We start from the raw sequence: 18,633 nt of genomic DNA, 5'->3' as shown, positions 1-18,633 counted from the left end.
TTTTGCCCACTCCAGCATGTGATGAGCACTGAGTCATGCAAAGTGGGTGGGACTGACAATTCAAAGTGGATGGAACTACAGAAGCATTGTCTATTTTCACATGCAGCTACACCCACACTTGACAGCCAGTTCTTCCTAGGTTACACAACCCAACATGATAGACCAGCATGACTGGAGTTGCATTCAGTGAGCTTATGTCCTTCAAACAAGCACTATTCCTGACTGAGAAGAGGGCTTCATATACTCTTTTAATTTGTTAAAATTAAAAGCACTGCTGATTTAATGTTTTCAGAAAATGACTTGCAATCTAAATACAGTTGAAGCTATGAACGCTGTACCTTGAAAAACAACGGCAAAAGCTGAAGCTGTTCTGTAACAGCTGTGGAAAAGGCTCTCCCTGTGCTTGCCATCAACCACTTCAGAACTGTTGGAAGGTAAATGAAAGACAAATGAAATAGCTCAACACAAGGTGAAACTGATTAAGACAAGAGAAAATGCATAATTCAGAATCATCTAAACTAGTAATTACCTCAAAAGACATCTACAGCTCTACACTATACACTGAACTAGGCTTTGGCAAGTTTAACACATATGCACTTACTGGTTTTCAAAAGTTTAATGCCTAGCGTTCTCTCATCTTCATCTCCAAATCCATTCTCTTCCATCACGTGATTCTGAATTTCTTCATCCACTTCCATAAGGGGTTTGAGTTTTTCAAGTATTCGGGAAGTGAACTCATGGACATGAGGAGATTTTGTTGGAGCGGTATTTGGTAAGGAAACATCTATCATAAAGATGTATGTCAAAACGCTACATAAAACAAAAATGCATATGTTTTACATTAACAATGCACAGTTTAATATAAACCGTCCATAGTCATAGAGAACTTCCTTTTCTCCAGCCACTGAAGTTCAGGAAGGATAATGTGACCATTTTCTGAGAACTGTACAAATTCAGAAGAACCATAATCAAACAAATATTTTGCCTAGTGACTAAATTCTTCAAGAAACAAAACAGAAGAGCTAACAGAAGTCAAGAACATCTGATTTATCAGCAGTTCAAAATTTCTGTTGGTTCAGCCTCCCCAAAGGGAAAGGCACAAGCAACTGGCCTTTATGAGCTACTCAAGGAAACATTCTACCGTAACAATGCCACAATCAAAAAGGACCTGCTTATGCCAACCTGCTTGCAACAGGACCTCAGATAATGAATGAGATGTATGTGAGGGCACATATGAGAAGAAATCACTAAAAATGCAGTACGCTAGCGGTTGGAATTTTAAAGGTAAGAATCAGCACTGTGAATTGAACATGGAAACAAATAAAGAACCAATGAAGGTCAAATCAGATGGGAGTGAAATGTCCTCACATCAAATGTAAGTTTGCTTATAAATAACTGCATTGCCTGAGAAACAAAAGCCCACATTCAGTGTTTTTGATCATACAAGACCATATAGAAAATGTATTTTCTCTTGGATATGAGAAAAGGAGTGCCACTTCTAAGATGGTATGTTCCACAACAATCTATTTTCCCATTAACCAGAGATGTACTATTTCACTTAAGCAAGGTTATTCAAGAAACGGTCCTGAAAATAATGCAAGGATTTAAGTAAGGGACGCCACCAACCTTCCTATCCTTTCTCTGACATTCTTGTACACTTGGGTGAGTTTAGGCTCCAAGTACTTCAGCAATCGGTGCAGCAGCTCTGGAACGCGCCATTCTTGCTGTGCAAGCCCCCCCTGCAGTACATACAGACGACTGTTGGGCCAGGGAAGGGGGAAGATGGGAGGAAGAAAAGAAAACAGTGCTTATGGTTATAATTTTCGGAAAGTGCACCTATACCATTTCTAAAAGATACTATGTACGATGAAAATTGCTCTCATACACTATACTGGCTGAAATGCTATTGCTTAGCATAGTAAACTGGAAATAAAGTAGGCCCCTCAAATCAATGGAACATTATAGAGGAGCAATCTCATCAAACTGGAGCTGATTCAATGGGCCTATTGTAGCGGTGAGTTGCTATACCAAGCAACAGAATTCCAGCCATTGTCTTATGAAATGGAGAGCAATCACATATTTTCAAGCAGTCAATTTTTTTTATCCTCATTGAATTCGTACAACATAAACTACAGTGGTACCTCAATTTATGAACATCTCCACTTGCAAACGTTTCGAGTTACAAACTGCTCCGTTCGCAAAATGTTGCTTCGACTTGCGAACGGAGTCTCGACTTACGAACAAAAAAAACCTTTCTTGCCCTTTTTTTGATCTAAGTTCATCTTAGGTCAAAAGAAGAAAAAAATAAAAAATATTCTCTCCCTAGTGGCAGAGTATGGATTAACCGGCTTTGCATTACTTTCTATGGGAACTAATGCCTCTATTTACAAACAGCGCCTCGACATAAGAACGAAAAACAGTTTGAACGGATTAAATGGTTTTCAATGCATTCCTATGGGAAATCTTGTCTCGACTTAGGAAGTTTTCGATGTATGAATGCCGTTCCAATACGGATTAAGTTCATAAGTCGAGGTACCACTGTATGTTACAGTGTACCTCAATTTTTTATCATAAAGACTTGTACACAATCACACAAGAGATGATATTACAAATGTTGGTCAAAGCAATACCGCTATAATGCCAAACCCTTATTTGCCACAGCATTACTTTACTGTAAGCCAGACCATTAAGTTAGGTAATCTAGTTAGAAGTTAAAACAAGGGAACTGTGACATGACTTATGGTTAGTACACTGGTGCCTCGCTTAACGATGTTAATTTGTTCCAGTGAAATCGCTGTAGAGCGTAAAGCAAAAATTAAAAACCCACTGAAACGCATTGAAAACCGTTCTATGCGTTCCAATGGGCTAAAAACTCGCCGTCCAGGGAAGATCCTCCATACGGCAGGCATTTTCGGTGCCTGTCTAGTGAGGAATCCATCCGAGAGAACACCGGGGACCATTTTCTTCAGCTGGCGGCCATTTTGGAACCTGACGATTAGCTGTTCGCTGATTGTCGTAATGCAAAAAATCGGTTCCCGAAGCAGTGGATTTTGCCCATAGGAAGCATTATTAAGCGGATTTGTCATTATATGGGGCAATCGTAAAGCGAGGCATGACCATAACTTCTACTATAGGCTAACATGAAAAATCAGTTCTCTGTATAGCTGATTCTCACTGTCACCCATGATTTGACTCAAAAGCAGATAGAGGTTTTTTTACCAGGCATCAACGAAAGATCCACCTTCACCATTCAATGGAGATTCCAGTAACAGTTCAAACAACCAATGCAGCTTCCGGGGGTCCCTGCTCTCCTGTATATTTTTTTAAAATAAAGAATATCATTTCTAGCCAACAGGAATCTTAGGACAGCCCTCTGAAAGTCATTATCAAATCACATAATAATGTTTTCCTTACTGAAGGGGGAAAAAACCCTTCAGGAAACAAAAATTGAGATAGGCATTATCTTTAAAATATAAACTATATTATAACAATAAAAATGCAGCACCCCAAACACTATCTTACACACAATGTTCCTGTAATTATTTTTAATAGATTTCTATCTTAATCAGAGTAATTAAATCCCTCTGGGCATGTTTAAGCTTTGGATATAAGATTAAGCCTATGCATGTTTATTCAGAAGTAAACCTCAACAAGTTCAACAGGATTTACACCCAAATGAGAGAACAAAGAATTACAATCCAGGTTGCAATCCTATACATGCTTCTCAGATAACAGGTCCTGCTAAATTCATTGAAACTTAGAAGACATACAGAGGGCTGCATTGTAAGTTCTCAAAATACAGTTCATTTTATTTTATTTACATGCAAATAAAAACAAACAGCTCCCAGAGCTATATTAATGTTCTTTCTAGGTAAAGATGCTATCATCCCCACGGCCACAAGAAGCGCCACATTCTCTTAGATCACATCACAGGTGAAGTCATCCGTCTGCCCCACAGGCAAAGACGTGCAGCTAAACCTCAAGCCTTACACTACAGGCATAATCACAATTGCAAAGGAACTTCAAAAGTCGAAAAGGTAAAGTGAGATCAGGTAAGGAGAAAGAGCCTCGTGGCACAGTGGTTAAAACGCTGTACTGCAGCTAAAAACTGTGCTCACGACCTGGGGTTCAAATCCCAGGTAGCCGGCTCAAGGTTGACTCAGCCTTCCATCCTTGCGAGGTCGGTAAAATGAGTACCCAGCTTGCTGGGGGGGCAATGTGTAGCCTGTATAATTAAAAATTGTAAAACCGCCCGGAGAGTGCTTGTATAAGTAAAAAAAAATGTAGAAAGTACAAAGGCCTAACTATTGGAGAGTTTCCAGCAAAATAACTGAAATGTACCCAAATCGAAGGACTGAGTAATAATAATCATGTTAAAACTGCAGAGCTGAAAGGGACGCTATGGATCATTGAGTCCAGCCCCAACAAAGAGTCACAATGGGAAATCAAATTCCCAACCTCTGGCTCTGCAGCCACTGAACTATAAGAGGAGCATGGTTTCTGAATACGGCAAATTAAAAGAGAATACCGGACTTACACATGATGTTGCTATACACGTCCCCCAGTCATTATAGGTCTCCACTGTAATGTTGGATAAAGCTGTTCTTAAAAGTGGGCACAAAATTTTCCAGAGGTTCTCCAACTGTACAGTAAAGTGGACAAATAGAATATTACGTGATGCATATGAGACACCTGTAATTTCTCTAAGCTATTTCTCTTACTGGAAGGAAAATGAAAAATCAATTTGCAAATCTGTAATAGATATAATCCAAACTTGCTGTGACGGTTTCTGCAGGTTTCATTCAACAGCAGCACAAAGTCCTTCAACTTTTGAGTAAAACAGTCTATCTCAAAACTTCATGGAGCAAAATATAAACAGCCTTTATTACTTGTACTGCTTCAAAACATCCTTAGTTTTAAATCAAGAGAAAAATTATTTGGGGTAGGAAACCCTACCAAAACCAGCTATGATTCTGGACATTTAAAGCATAACTCATATTATTTATGTATATATTGCTCTTCTTTAGGAATTCACACTAGTTTTTGCAACCATAAAATGACCGCCATTTCATGTGCATTTTTGTGAAGTTAAACAAAACACTACCTTTTCAAATGTCCAGTGTTTAGACCCTCTTATCAAACCAGCTATAATTTCAGCTACACATCGCTGGGGACTTTCATGGGAATCCACAGCAAGACGTTCCAAATGGGGTTTTAGTACAGGCAAGAAGGCATCATCAAAGTTTCTGAACAGGCCCTGTTAAAATAAGACATTTAGTGCTATGCCTGCATTGACACCAGTTACATTTCCAGAGGAAGAAAGGTTTGTGCATTCTTCATTTAGGAAGCTGACCATATTAATTCTTCAGAACACATCAACAACATACAAAAGGGACAGAGCTTTCCACTTATTTATGTAACAACATGCTACCTATATGAACTGAGATGTTGGCTTTACGTTTTCTGAACTGCAGACTGGCTGGGGGTGGAGCCTGTGAGTGGAGGCGGGGCATGCTCATGGGGGCGGGGCACCTGTGCATGCAGGTGGGCAAACCACGCATGCAAGTGGAGGGGGGGAGTGTGTGCAGGGGGAGGGATCTCTCTCCATGGCCCGGTCCTGCCAAGGCCATGGACCAGCAGTGGACCGGGGGTTGGGGACCTCTGCCTTAAGAAGTCATGATCAAGAGAAGAACAATGGAAATCTACACACGGAATTACAGAAAGCCATGGAGCTTATCAACCCATATCCACACCAAATGGATGTGGCTTCTTAGACTACAAGTTTGACAAACGTTTCCTATATATAGGTTATGGGAAGGGCTAGTGGGAGGCAACAGGAATGCTCCTCTAGAGGAATTAAAAAAAACCCTGCTATATCAACACAAGCCCATTTATGGACAATGCTCATTGTGAGATGAATAACATTCTTGTAATGTGCTTCCCTCAGAACTGTACTACCACTTCTTCTTCAGCAGCAGCAACATTAGAACAGCATATATACTATGTTGATATTTAACATATACTTAAGTTTCTATACCAGTCAATTTTTAACTGCCTGATAGTCTAACAACAACAACAACAACAACAACAACAACAAGTGCTATCAAGTCAATTCTGATTTATTGCATAATTTCTTGGTAAAGAATACACAGAAAGGCTTTACCGTTCCCTTCTTCTGCATCCTGCCCAAGGGCACACGGGCTGGCTCTTTTCCCCCGGAAGCACAGTGGGGAACTAAACCCCAAGCTCTGGCTTTGCAGCTAAATATCTAAACCACTTCTATTACAAGGACGTTATGCAGAATGCAATACAATTAAGCCAAAGATAGTGGCTTGCTTATGACACACCAATGAGACATAAACATAACACACAGTCCATAGCGTTATATTTATGATGCTAAACTGACCCTGGTGTATCATCTAACCTTAGGCCAGAGTTCCCTGGTTTGAACGAGACAAAAACTGGCATAGAATAAGACAGAAACTAAGCTGAGAGGGGGGAGGGCAAAGGAGGGGTGCTTGGCACCAACACTAACTTTATGAACTAGTTTACAAAGCCTTTAAATGGTCCCCAGATCTGCACGAATACATCCGGATAAAACAATTGCAACGCCTTAACAGCATGCATCCGTATAATACAGCGTTTAGAGCTGTTCTCGCAGGGATTCCGTCTACTTTAGAAATAATAAAAGTAGTATATAACGAGTCACCTTGAAGAGGCAAAATCTGCGAGGATTAAATTTATCCTTCCCCTTTCTGTCTTCTAAAGAAAGAAACTTGATTAGCTGCTCAACAAATTTTGGATCAGAAAAATGATCATAAATGACTTGTTCTGCCTGTAAAAAAAGAAACAATGGTGTAACAGAACTGAAGAGACACTGCTTAATTAGTTCAAAAGTTAAAACAGCCCTGCACGGTGAAAGAACCTCTAAATAGTGCATGGTCTCAATCGGGTGGCACGTAACCTTCAAAATCAACTTTGTTTTTTTACACTCATGGGAATAACTGAAAGAGTTCGGGTCAGTTATACTCTTGCCAAGTATGTATAATGCCTTAACTTTGCAACTCCTCATGTGGTTGTTTTCTACAGAAATTTGTTACTTGGCTCTCTTACGTTTCCCTCAGGAGGCCACTGGCCAAAATCCTGCTGCTTAACATAGTAAGTCACAGTTAGAGTAGGCCCATTTGGAGCACTGAAACTTTCAGAGGAGCTAACTCACTAAATCTCCATTGATTCAACCAGCCTACTCTTGTGTGATTAACTACACTAAGTGAGTGAATTTTGGCTGATGAATGTTTAGATTCAGTAAAACACATATGCTGCTAAATCAATGTGATAATATATTAAACTGATACACTAAAATACAGTAATAATCAAAGGACCTCCAGACAACCATAGAAAATCACTTCTGGGGAGTAACTGTAACTTAGAGGTAGTGTCCAAACATAAACGATCCCAAGTACATCAGACTTCAGGTAGAATGTATGGGAATACCACATTCCTGAGATCCTAGAAAGTCACTGGTGGAATAAATAGACCAATGACCTGATAGTGTATGTTCAATTCTGCTCCCTACTTCATTCTCATTTCCCTGATATAGGAGACTGAAACACACATGGATCTACATATCATTACTGAACACTTGGTAATTGACATCGAGATCTGTCAACTGCTTAAACTAAAAGAGCACTGTATTCATACTTCAATTATTGATAAAGATGCGTATGTGCACCAGATCAGAATAACTGTGTGCGGTTGATTTCATGTGAAATAAATTAATGAAAGACAGGACAGTTTAATCACTTAATCTCCAAGGTAAAACAAGAACACATAAATCATGTGGATCACAGCAGTCATGGAGCTGATCAACCTGATAATCTGTGTAGAGTTGAATCAATCTCTCCATTCCTCTTTTAACAAGCGTCTACACAGAACTCAGTTTACTCAAGAGAGATCTCTAATCATGCATCTCTCCCACAGTCATAAAACAGACAAATATATATGCCCTAACTTGAATCAGATCAAGACAGACTTCCAGCAGAAATGTAAAAATACCATATTCACCTCTGAAAGTTCCTTTCTACTCCTTCCAAGCTTTGGTTGCTCTTCTGCTGAAGCATAGATTTCCATATTTCTAAAAATTGCAAGGGGGGGAAAAACAATTGACAGCTTACAATATCCTTGAATATCAATGAAAACTGTAGTTATGCCAGTTCCTGGGCAGCTATATCAATTTGTCACGACTCACAGCAACAATTATCAAAGGAGCTGGGGTGGGGAATAGTGTAGTCTTCCTCTAGCCGCTTAGAGTGGTCTTAACCGACCAGATAGGCGGGAAATAAATAAATAAATAAATAAATAAATAAATAAATAAATAAATAAATAAATAAATAAATAAATAAATAAATAAATAAATAAATAAATAAATAAATAAATAAATAAATAAATATGGTGGCCCAGAGCATAGAGAATTCTATCAGGTACTGTTTGAAAATAGTGCTAGATGGTTCAAACACACTGCCATATCAAAACAGGTGTGAGAGGGGTACAGTGATAATTGGTGAGCAGACAGCTGGAGAAGCTTTTACACGGCCTGGATAGGAAAGCCCAAGCTACCACTTACTGAGGCCAGGTGTAGTATCCCCAGTGAGTCTTCTCCACAAAATGGCAGGTCTCCCATGCTTGCTTTGTCTTTGGTAAACTGGCACTTTCATAATGCAGCCACTGGTTGTCCGATCTGTCACCAGCCTGAATATTAGAAGGCCGAGAGGTTCCACCTGTTTGTTAAAAGAGAGAGAGAGAGAGAGAGAGGGAGAGGGAGAGAGAGAGAGAGAGAAGCTACAAAAGTTAGCTCACTAATATGCCATGGTTAATTTTATTAAAGTCCAACAATTTTATCACAAACACAAAAGAATAAGCTTTATTTGGATTAGCTTGGTGGCGCTGCGGGCTAAACCGCAGAAGCCTTTGTGCTGCAGGGTCAGAAGACCAGCAGTCGTAAGATCAAGTCCACATGACGGAGTGAGCTCCCGTTGCTTTCCCAGCTCCTGCCAATCTAGCTATTCGAAAGCATGTAAAAATGGGAGTAGATAAATAGGGACCACCTCGGTAGGAAGGAAAAGAGTGTTCCAGGTCTAAATAGTGCTGGCCACATGACAACGAAACTGTCTTCAGACAAACGCTGGTTCTATGGCTTGGAGACAGAAATGAGCACCACCCGCTAGAGTCAGACACGACTGACTAAATGTCAAGGGGAACCTTTACCTTGTGGATTATAACCCACTGTAGAAGTGTATGTGCGATCTGCACCAAAATGTAGTTGACCAACAGCAATCCTAATAGGACTTTCAAGGTAAGTGAGATTTTTAAGGAGTGGTTCTACTCATTCCATCTCCCCAGCAAATTTCTATGGCTGAGCAGAGATTCAAACCAAGGTCTCCTAGTGTATCACTCTATCCACTATACCACACTGGGTCTCCTGAAGTACACAGAACCTTGTGCCAAATAAGGTCTGCAACTGAACTGCACTGAAACTTATGAAATCAATGATTTTTTAAAAATGTTTAAGTAGCATCAACGGTGAAAAGAACCCCGGGGAAACTGACTGTTATAATCAGGTATGGAGTCCATACTAAATATATTTCTCAGACTCATTACCAAACTACCCACCTCTGCACAACAATCCATTCAGTACTAACTGTACCCTGTTAGATTCATAATAATCCTGTCTCTGAGGAGAGAACTACCTGCAAGCTGAATAATTAAGAACTGGATAATTAAGGTTAGATCAAAAGGAAATCTTGAAGCAATGGAATAAAAAGAACTATAAGACGTGAAGAACTTATTTACCGTATTTTTCGCACCATAAGACGCACCTTTCCATAAGACGTATCAATTTTTTAGGAGAAGAAAACAGGAAAATATAATCTGTTTTGTTCGCTCCATAAGACGCACAGACTTTCCACCCCTGTTTTGTGGGGGGAAAGTGCGTCTTATGGTGCGAAAGATACGGTATCTGAATTATTTTTACCATAGTTTTCTCCATTTAGAAAAAAAAATAAAAGCATCTTTTTAAAGTGATCTTCTCATTCAGACATTAAATTAGGGAGAAAACTTTAGAATCTGAGGCTAAAGGAGACGGCAGTGCAAGTAAACAATTTAAAATCTATCTCCTGGTTTATGTATGTTAAGTGAGCACAAGTACAGGACCAGACTATTTAGCAGCTCTCCCTCACAGAGCATGCTTTTATGTCTTTGAAACTGCACTCCACCTCCACCATAGTGCTTTCTGGGTAACTGAATAAATAAGCTATACAGCTCCACTATGAATGTATACTTAAAGAGAAGTGGAACAGCCCATTATTTAACACTCTGAAAACTATACGAATTTCAGAAGGCAACTTTGTTCCAAGAAACTTTGGGTGGTTGTTATGGACAAACTTACTGCCCTTGTGATATTTTTCTCTCTCCGTGTATTAACAGAGAAGTGAAAAATAAATGCAGTATAAAGAGCTTTTGTGAAATATGCTCTTGAAAGAGATGTCAACATTTCACTTAGGCATTGGAGGACGTTATTTAACTGCTTTTATTTTGTTCTGTTTTAATTAACCAAAATGCACGACACAATTTTTACTTATCAATAGGCTATTGCTTTATGTTTTTCACATTAAATTGGAATGGCTAAGAGGGCAGAATTAAAAAAAACACACCATTCTCAAGAAGGTTAAAAGCACCTGGGCCAAAAACTCAAGGCAGAATCAAATTAAGAATCTGTGCTTCTGAATGTCATCTCATCAATGGGTGTGGACAGCTACTTCATATTTCACATGTACACTCACAGGTGCAAATTAAAAGGTTTTAGTTGTTAAGAACAGCTCCACACCTGAGGCTATTGTTGTTCAACACACTTACTGATTTGAAAAGGGCAGATGGGAATTTTTTTGTGAGGCCTCTTCAATTGCTTGAGGATGCCAGCCACAGCAGAGATTGCCATCTAAAAGGAAAAAAAATAAAGGTTAAACTCATATATTTGACAAGGTAAGTGCAGGCAATTGCTTCATTATAAAGCTTTAAAAAAAAACCTATTCTGAAACTAAACCCCTTTCCCTACCTGACTGCCAGAATCCTGCTGGTGTTTACATAAAGTTTCTGCAACTTGCAGCAACTAACTGACAAGGTCCTGGGCTCATTCTTGGATGTGCAATCAGGCATGCGATCAAGATATGCCCAGGCTGTTCAAATAATTAGCCACCACAAGTTCCACAAATCTTACACAAGTACCAACAGGATTTTGGCCAACATTACAGACCACCACCAAGTGTGTGTCTATGTTTTATGCTGTCAAGTCAGAACTGACTTACAGCTACTCTAATAGGGTTTCAAAGGAAGTGAGATACTTAAGGAGTGGTTTTACCAGTTCCACTCCTCCAGTGAGATTCCATGGCCCAAGTCAGGATTCGAACCCTGTTCTCCAGAGTCCTAGTCTGTCACTCTATCGACCATACCACACTGGGAATCCAAGTATGAGAAATTAATAAACAAATAAGAAGAACTGATACCCTTCCAGCTCTGTTAGTATCAAATTTTATCTCTATCTCAAGAGGAAGGAACATTTTGGTTCACGCATTAACTTCCCATAACTGAAAGCCATGCATATAAACCAGATTTCTTTCACAGAAAGTACTGATTTTTGAATTTGTTTCTTCCTTCTGATGACTCTGAAAAGGCTTCTAGTCTCCAGCAGCACTTATTTTGCATACAGGTCAACTTCCTGGCAACTCCAAGAACAAATAGATAACCTTTGCTGGGAAAGAACTCCACCTCAAATTCCAGAAAGCTATGTCAAGACCAGGCAGGCAGTTCTGGGCTACACAAATAGTATGATCCTGCTACAAAGCCCAGGTGACGACTATGTAATCATTTACTAAGGTACAGTCTAAGCATTAATTCTGCATTGCAATTGCAAAGTGGAACTACAGTAGTGCCCTACAATAGTAGTTCCCAACCTTGGGTAACCCTGGTATTCTTGGACTGCAACCCCCAGAAACCCCAGCCAGCACAGCTGGTGGTAAAGGCTTCTGGTAATTGCAGTTCAAGAACTTGGGTTACCCAAGACTGGGAACCACTGCCCTGTTACATACCTGCCAAATCTTATTTTTATTGTTTGGTAAGAAAAGTACCGTGTAAACAAGATCAGCAAGAAATATCACTTTGATATTATGAAGAAAACAATTGTGTGACTGCTGGGTTAAGAACACCGGGATCAGGATCAGCACATAAACTGTGGAATATATTATACATTGCCCTCAGTATCAGAGATGGCTTGCTTCTGTGTACTAGCTGCTGGGAATCAAGAGTGAAAGTATGTGACTTTATTCATCTTCTGCTGAGACTTTCCAGAAGCATCCAGTCAATCATAATGAGCAAAATGTTGGACTAAACAGACCCCTGCGTCCTCCCATGACTACTCTTACACACTGTTCTTATGCTCTTTGCACTGCGATCAGTTTGGCATATTTACCTTGCGAACAACGAGTGCATCATGGTTGAGACATTCCACAAAAAATGTTATGGCTCTCACAGGCAACACCCTGTCATCTCTTAATAAAAGGGATAGAAAACCAATGCCAATGTGCTCAAACTTCCAAGGCCTGAAACAAAGTTATGGGAGAAAGAAAGGAGAAACTAATCAATCCTGTTTGACAGAGTGATTTCACTAAAAAGAATTTAGTGTATTAAACTCTTTTGGCCACCATAACTCCATTCCTTTCCAAAACTGGCACATTATGATTTAACTCTGATGATTTGGTGGAAAAAATGTTTTTACTCTGCTATTATGCCAAAATTAAAATTGCATTACAATGCTCATATATGAATATTAAAGAAATCAATGCAATGCAAGTCACCAACAATTTACTATCAGCTGATCAAACATCCCACTGTTGTTAAATTCCAAGTAGTACTGAATCGAGTGAAAACCCAGGGGGTAGGTGTTCTTTTCTTTTTATACGAACATATGCATATTAAATTTACTTTAAAACAGGGTATCTCCAGTAAACCACATATGCCACCACATTCTTCAATTTCCTTTTTCACTTGACCATAAAGAAATGGAAGTAGTAAAACACAGTAACAGCTAGTCTGCTAAATTACAGAATTTTAAAGCAAATCAAAGGTACCCATATGAAGAATAAAAGTTTGGGGCTGCTCTTTCAAGACAAAGATTATTTTGTGCTTTACTTTACATCATTAATTTGATGATGTTTTTTCAAAGACAAATATTAAAAGCCAAGAGATGGTGTGTGATCCATTGTCAACAAATTTCCAAAAGGCATTGGTTCCCTTAAGCACAAGCCATTCTAAGGCAATTGTTGGGCAAATCACCAACTATTTACTATCAGCTCATCAAACATCCCACTGATGTTAAGTTCTGGTCATTCATGTGAATGACCAAGTAGTACTGACTCAAGTGAAAATCCTGGGGTGGGTGTTCTTTTGATTTCTTTTTATATGAGTGGAAACCCTCAATGAAAAATATCTGGCACAGGACTCTGAGCAAGATAGACAAGGAGCAGGTGATAATACACAGTCCTGTTTAAAAATTGATAAATAATGAGAGCAGGATTTAAATTTGGGGATAAAAACACTTACAGATTTCTTTGATCCACACAGTCTAACAGCCTGTTAATCAAACTTTCATAGTTCCTGAAAACAAAAAGAAACCTTCAGATATTGGGACATTTCAGCAACAATATGCAGGATGTCATCTGGCTTTGTGCCAGTCCAAAGAATCTGGATTCTCTGTAGCAAAGGAAAAGCATTCTACAAGCTAACATACATGCAAAACTTTTAGGAAATACTACACGCCCCAATAAGTCTGTTATCAATCCAAAGACAAGTGTCAACTATGGCTTAAATCCGCCTCTATCTCTGTTTCTAAAATATTACCCACCAATTTATGAGGAACAAATTAGTATCTTTATAAGTAGAAAAATGACCAAAAATGGGTAGCTCAGCCCCTAAAATAAGCTAAAAAGCAACATTTTTGAAGTAACATGTAACCCAATAAATGCATTAGTGTTAAAACCTGAAAAACTGACACTGTTACCCCAAAATGTAAACAAGTTACAGGTAATGTTGTTATTTCAAACACATTACTTCCAAGGTCTGAAGGCAGGCATGCTGTTGCTCATATGAGACAGACACAGTATCTCTCAGATTTCCTCAATGCAGAAGAAGAAGAAGAAGAAGAAGAAGAAGAAGAAGAAGAAGAAGAAGAAGAAGAAGAAGAAGAAGAAGAAGAAGAAGAAGAAGAAGAAGAAGAAGAAGAAGAAGAAGAAGAAGAAGAAGAAGAAGAAAAGCAAAAATGGTTGAACAGCAACTTCTTAGTGTAAGTGTAATGCATGCTAACTGTATGGTGAGTTCTTTCATTCTAGGCTTTTGCGCTTACTGAGAGGATTCTGTATTCCTTTCCTTTTGCCGCTGAATCCCCAACTGAATCTCCTCTGAAGTCAGTCTCGCCCATCCACTGGGTGGATCACTTGATTGTTGCATGAGAACAGCAACCTCAACACATTTCTCTGGAACCTGGAAAGGAAAAGAAACACAAATAGAGCTCCTGGCAAAATAAGGAACTTCTCTCTCTCTCTCTCTCTCTCTCACACACACACACACACACACACACACACACCGCCCCCCATCACAAGCAAGATTTCAGCCACTGAATCAGTGGGAAGTTGGTAAGTCAGCAGTTATGTGAGTTCCATTAATTCAGTGGGTCTGCTCTAGTTGGGACTAAAAGTTTGGTTTAAGGCTTTGAATTGGCATTTGTCCTTTTCATCTTGAGTTGTGACTATCATATAAACCATCCTGGGAATTCTACTGAATCTTGACCCCTCCCTAATGATGTGCAGTAAGCTTTTGTTGTAAGCCGCCCAGAGACCTTTGGGTAGTGTGGGTGGCATGATCGATCGATAGATCGATCGAGAGATAGATCGAGAGAAAGATATTTTGAAAAAGCAGTGGTGAAATAACATACAGTATTCAGTCTTACAAATGAATAAAAACTGTTTCATTTCATCTCTCCTCTAGGAAAATATTTCAAAATGTCCAGCAGTCTAGCTTCATCTTATAAAACCTTTCAAATCATCTCCACAACAATTCTTTCTACCTTTCTCTCCATCCTTAGAAAACTTTAAAGTATTTCCATAAGTGTGCTTGAAACACTCTCTATTACTTCCCCCCAAACCTTGAATTCTTTGTGGCAACAAGATAACAAATCATCTTGTTATGAGCTATGGCTGGCCAATACTGGTTCACAGAGCAAATCAAACGTGTCCACTTTCTACATATAGGTGCACACGTGATGTTGTGTATGCTTCTTCCTTCTCACAGTAGCTCCACATTCCATGGTTCCAACAGCTTCTGGGCTGTCACATTTATTTGGACCTTTTCATCCACAGGAACAATAAAATCAATTAGCAATCATTGGCTGAAATCAGTACTAGTTGCAACTGGAGTTGGCCCATTGGGTCAGTGGGGATTTGGTAAGTGAAAGCCTCCACAGGTTCCCCGGATTCAATGGTCCTCCCTCTAGTTGCAACTTACTATGCTAAGCAAAAGTTCAACCACTGACTTATCATGACCAAGTGCAAAGTGAGAATAAAATGGTGGATATTCGCAGTGAATATTGCAACTAGAGTAGACCCACTGAATCAGTGGGACTTACAGGAGTTCTCACCAAATCCCCACTAGGAATTTTTCAAACTGCAATGTACTACTTGGTTTCAGTCAATAGTTTGTGGGTCCTGATGATGGCAATTTTAATTGTATTTTAATTGTATTTTAATCATTTTATTTTTATTGTATTGAATTTTAATTATTGTAAGCCGCCGTGAGACCTCTGGGTAGAGTGGGCGGAATATAAATTAAATAAATAAATAAATAAATAAATAAATAAATAAATAAATAAATAAATAAATAAATAAATAAATAAATAAATAAATAAATAAATAAATAAATAAATAAACAAACAAACAAACAAACAAACAAACATTCAGAAAATGTTGGCTTCACATCCCAAGCTTTTCCATGTACATCATTTACCTCTCAACATTATTGCTGACTAATGTTCTTAGCAACAGCCATACCACACTACAACATTTGCACACTGCACCATTTGGTATTGAGACCCTTTTCTCGCAATACCTCACTACAGCTATTCCTGTTAAGAGTTGCTAAGTGAAATAATTATTTCATGCTTACTGTGAAATCCAGTCCTATTGTTTCATACTGCCGGTGGATCTTCTCTGCAAGATCATCAAACAGTCTAACTATGGATGGTTTTTCCAGGGACATCGCTTTGCTAAGCCCAGAAGAGACAATGGCAGGCCATGTTTGAACAATGCAGTCCCAGTCATGGAGATTGGCCAAACACACTCCGCTGTGGTTTCCAAGAAGGCAATACAAGGCACCCTACAGAAATTAAGTTTTAAGACAAATTATTCTCCTAAAATTAAGGTCATAGTTTTGAAAAGATTCAATGTTGTTGATTGTGCACAATGTAGCCTATACGGTTTTTGAGAAATTCTAACTTCAAGGGTTGCTATTCTAAGAATAGCAAAGTAATACTGCTCCATCTGGTCTGATGCCTTTAAAAGTTGCTCCTCCCACAAAAAGTCTTAGCTTCAATTGTCTAACACCTTGCTTAGGAAAACTTTTACAAATTGAAAGGACTGGTATGTATGTATGTATGTATGTATGTATGTATGTATGTATGTATGTATGTATGTATGTATGTATGTATGTATGTATGTATGTATGTATGTATGTATGTATGTATGTATGTATGTATGTATGTATGTATGTATGTATGTATATGTGTTTGTTTATACCCCACCCATCTAGACTGAAGTCTACTCTGGGCGACTGGTAGGGGGGGGATTCACCTAAGCAAAGAAGACAGTGGGAATAACCATCCATGGGAGATATTTTATCCCCACAAATGGAGGATTTGGAGATTGTAACGGTAGGCAAAGACCGCACAAAAACCCAAAATCCAGAAAAGAAAAGAAAAGAAAAGAAAAGAAAAGACAGAAGTAAGAAAAAAATTATTTATTCATTTATTAAATTTACACCCTGTCCATCTAGACCAAAGTCTACTATAAAAGTAGTAACAAGCATTAGGCCCAAAGCCTCACAGAGATCATTCAGCACAGCAGGTATTCAAATTCTATCTTGCTCTGGCGATGGACAAAAAGGAACTGAGAAGCTTGAGTTATTGCACAACTACAGGGGTGGGTAGATTGGGGAGGCAGGGCTCCTTCCTAAATAGCTCTGCTCTGGAATGTTCCAAAGGAGGCTCTATGCAAGCCCAGTAACCAGGTGTGTGGGTTACAGAAACCGCAAAGAGGAAGTACACAGTACAGCCAGTTTTGAACACTGGTGGGAACAACCTATGTGTTTCTCATGTTATATTTTAATATCAGCTTGTTCAGCACAGCGGGGCTTCCCTCATGCTATCACGACTGCAAATGTGCTAATGAAGACAATTACTGTAAACTTTGTTGCTTTATTTTATGGTTATCGTTTTCTTCACCTGTAACAAAAATGTAAATCTAAAAGGCGTTTCCAACTGCAAAATAAGTTGCAACCCATAAAGCAAATTGGTACACAGGAATCAAATTCCTGTACATTCCATAACAATATGTTACATGTGGAAAGAAAACTGCGAAAAAAACCTAAGCTATTCACATGTAACGCAAGTAAAGAAAAACTAAAATGCTTCCCCATAATCTACTGGCTTAAGCCCACCATTACCAGCCAGCCAAATTAAAATGTTTTAAAAATGTGTCTAGACTCAAGGTCATAGGTACTTCAAAGGGAAAGAATGATACATTTTTTTGGGAAAGACAATAAAAAACACAACCTGCCGTCTAGGTATATGGACAGTATTGTTAAAACTGCACTCTGAAGAACTTAGAAAGGAGTAAGCATCGGGCACATTGACATTAATGTCATTTTGGTTTTCATGATTACCATAATTCACTAGACACTACTTACAAGTAGTACATCCACATGACTATACAACTAACAAGCACATTGCATACAGTTTATTCAGTGTCACAGAAACAACAGAGAAAATTAACAGAAACCTTACTTTAAACTGCTGCTGAGTGACATTATGCCCATCAGGCCGCAAAAACTCCAGAACCAAAGGAATTACGTCCCTGCAGCAGAAATTGTAAGTCCCTAGGGCAGTGAAAAATGCTTGCTGAGCTTTGTTTCTGACCTAAGGAAAGAAACACAGCAGACTTTCATTTCCAAATTAAATACAGGGACAATAAGCTTCTGTCTATAAGGTGGTTTGCTGAGTCCCCAGTCCTGTAACTCGGAGCAGCAACTTCCTCTACACCTACTTGATTTTTAAAATTATTTTATTTAGCCCACCCAATATCACACCTTCTCAGAATGAGGTTACAGAGCTGTGTAGAACAATTTAAAAACATAAGATAATTAGAGCAATTTGAAATCAAGCCATTTAAAACACAAAATTAAAACGTCTGAACACTCAAACCTACGCAGGCCATGAACCTCAACCTTCAAATGCTCTAATAAATAAGTATGCTTTAACTG

The 18,633-nt window shown here is 38.8% G+C and overlaps 1 protein-coding gene across 4 annotated transcripts in view; it reads right to left on the bottom strand.

The window, feature by feature from the left end:
* The window catches only part of PSME4 (proteasome activator subunit 4), a 106,731-nt gene that overhangs the window by 23,547 nt on the left and 64,551 nt on the right, over nt 1-18,633 (bottom strand). For all 4 annotated transcript variants that reach the window (XM_020809917.3, XM_020809918.3, XM_020809919.3 and 1 more), the window contains 15 exons: nt 18,158-18,289; nt 16,264-16,473; nt 14,450-14,586; nt 13,651-13,704; nt 12,521-12,650; nt 10,912-10,993; nt 8,624-8,777; nt 8,065-8,134; nt 6,710-6,835; nt 5,105-5,257; nt 4,538-4,642; nt 3,220-3,311; nt 1,627-1,758; nt 602-810; nt 339-424 (listed from right to left, as the gene is read on the bottom strand). In XM_020809917.3, the coding sequence (XP_020665576.3) occupies nt 339-424; nt 602-810; nt 1,627-1,758; nt 3,220-3,311; nt 4,538-4,642; nt 5,105-5,257; nt 6,710-6,835; nt 8,065-8,134; nt 8,624-8,777; nt 10,912-10,993; nt 12,521-12,650; nt 13,651-13,704; nt 14,450-14,586; nt 16,264-16,473; nt 18,158-18,289 (1,872 nt within the window). The remainder of the gene's footprint in view (nt 1-338; nt 425-601; nt 811-1,626; nt 1,759-3,219; nt 3,312-4,537; nt 4,643-5,104; nt 5,258-6,709; nt 6,836-8,064; nt 8,135-8,623; nt 8,778-10,911; nt 10,994-12,520; nt 12,651-13,650; nt 13,705-14,449; nt 14,587-16,263; nt 16,474-18,157; nt 18,290-18,633) is intronic.

The sequence above is a fragment of the Pogona vitticeps genome, chromosome 1 (genome assembly GCF_051106095.1).
Source record: "Pogona vitticeps strain Pit_001003342236 chromosome 1, PviZW2.1, whole genome shotgun sequence".
NCBI lineage: Eukaryota > Metazoa > Chordata > Lepidosauria > Squamata > Agamidae > Pogona > Pogona vitticeps.
Note: the sequence above shows the minus strand (reverse complement) of the source record. Positions and strands in the feature narration are given on the sequence as shown.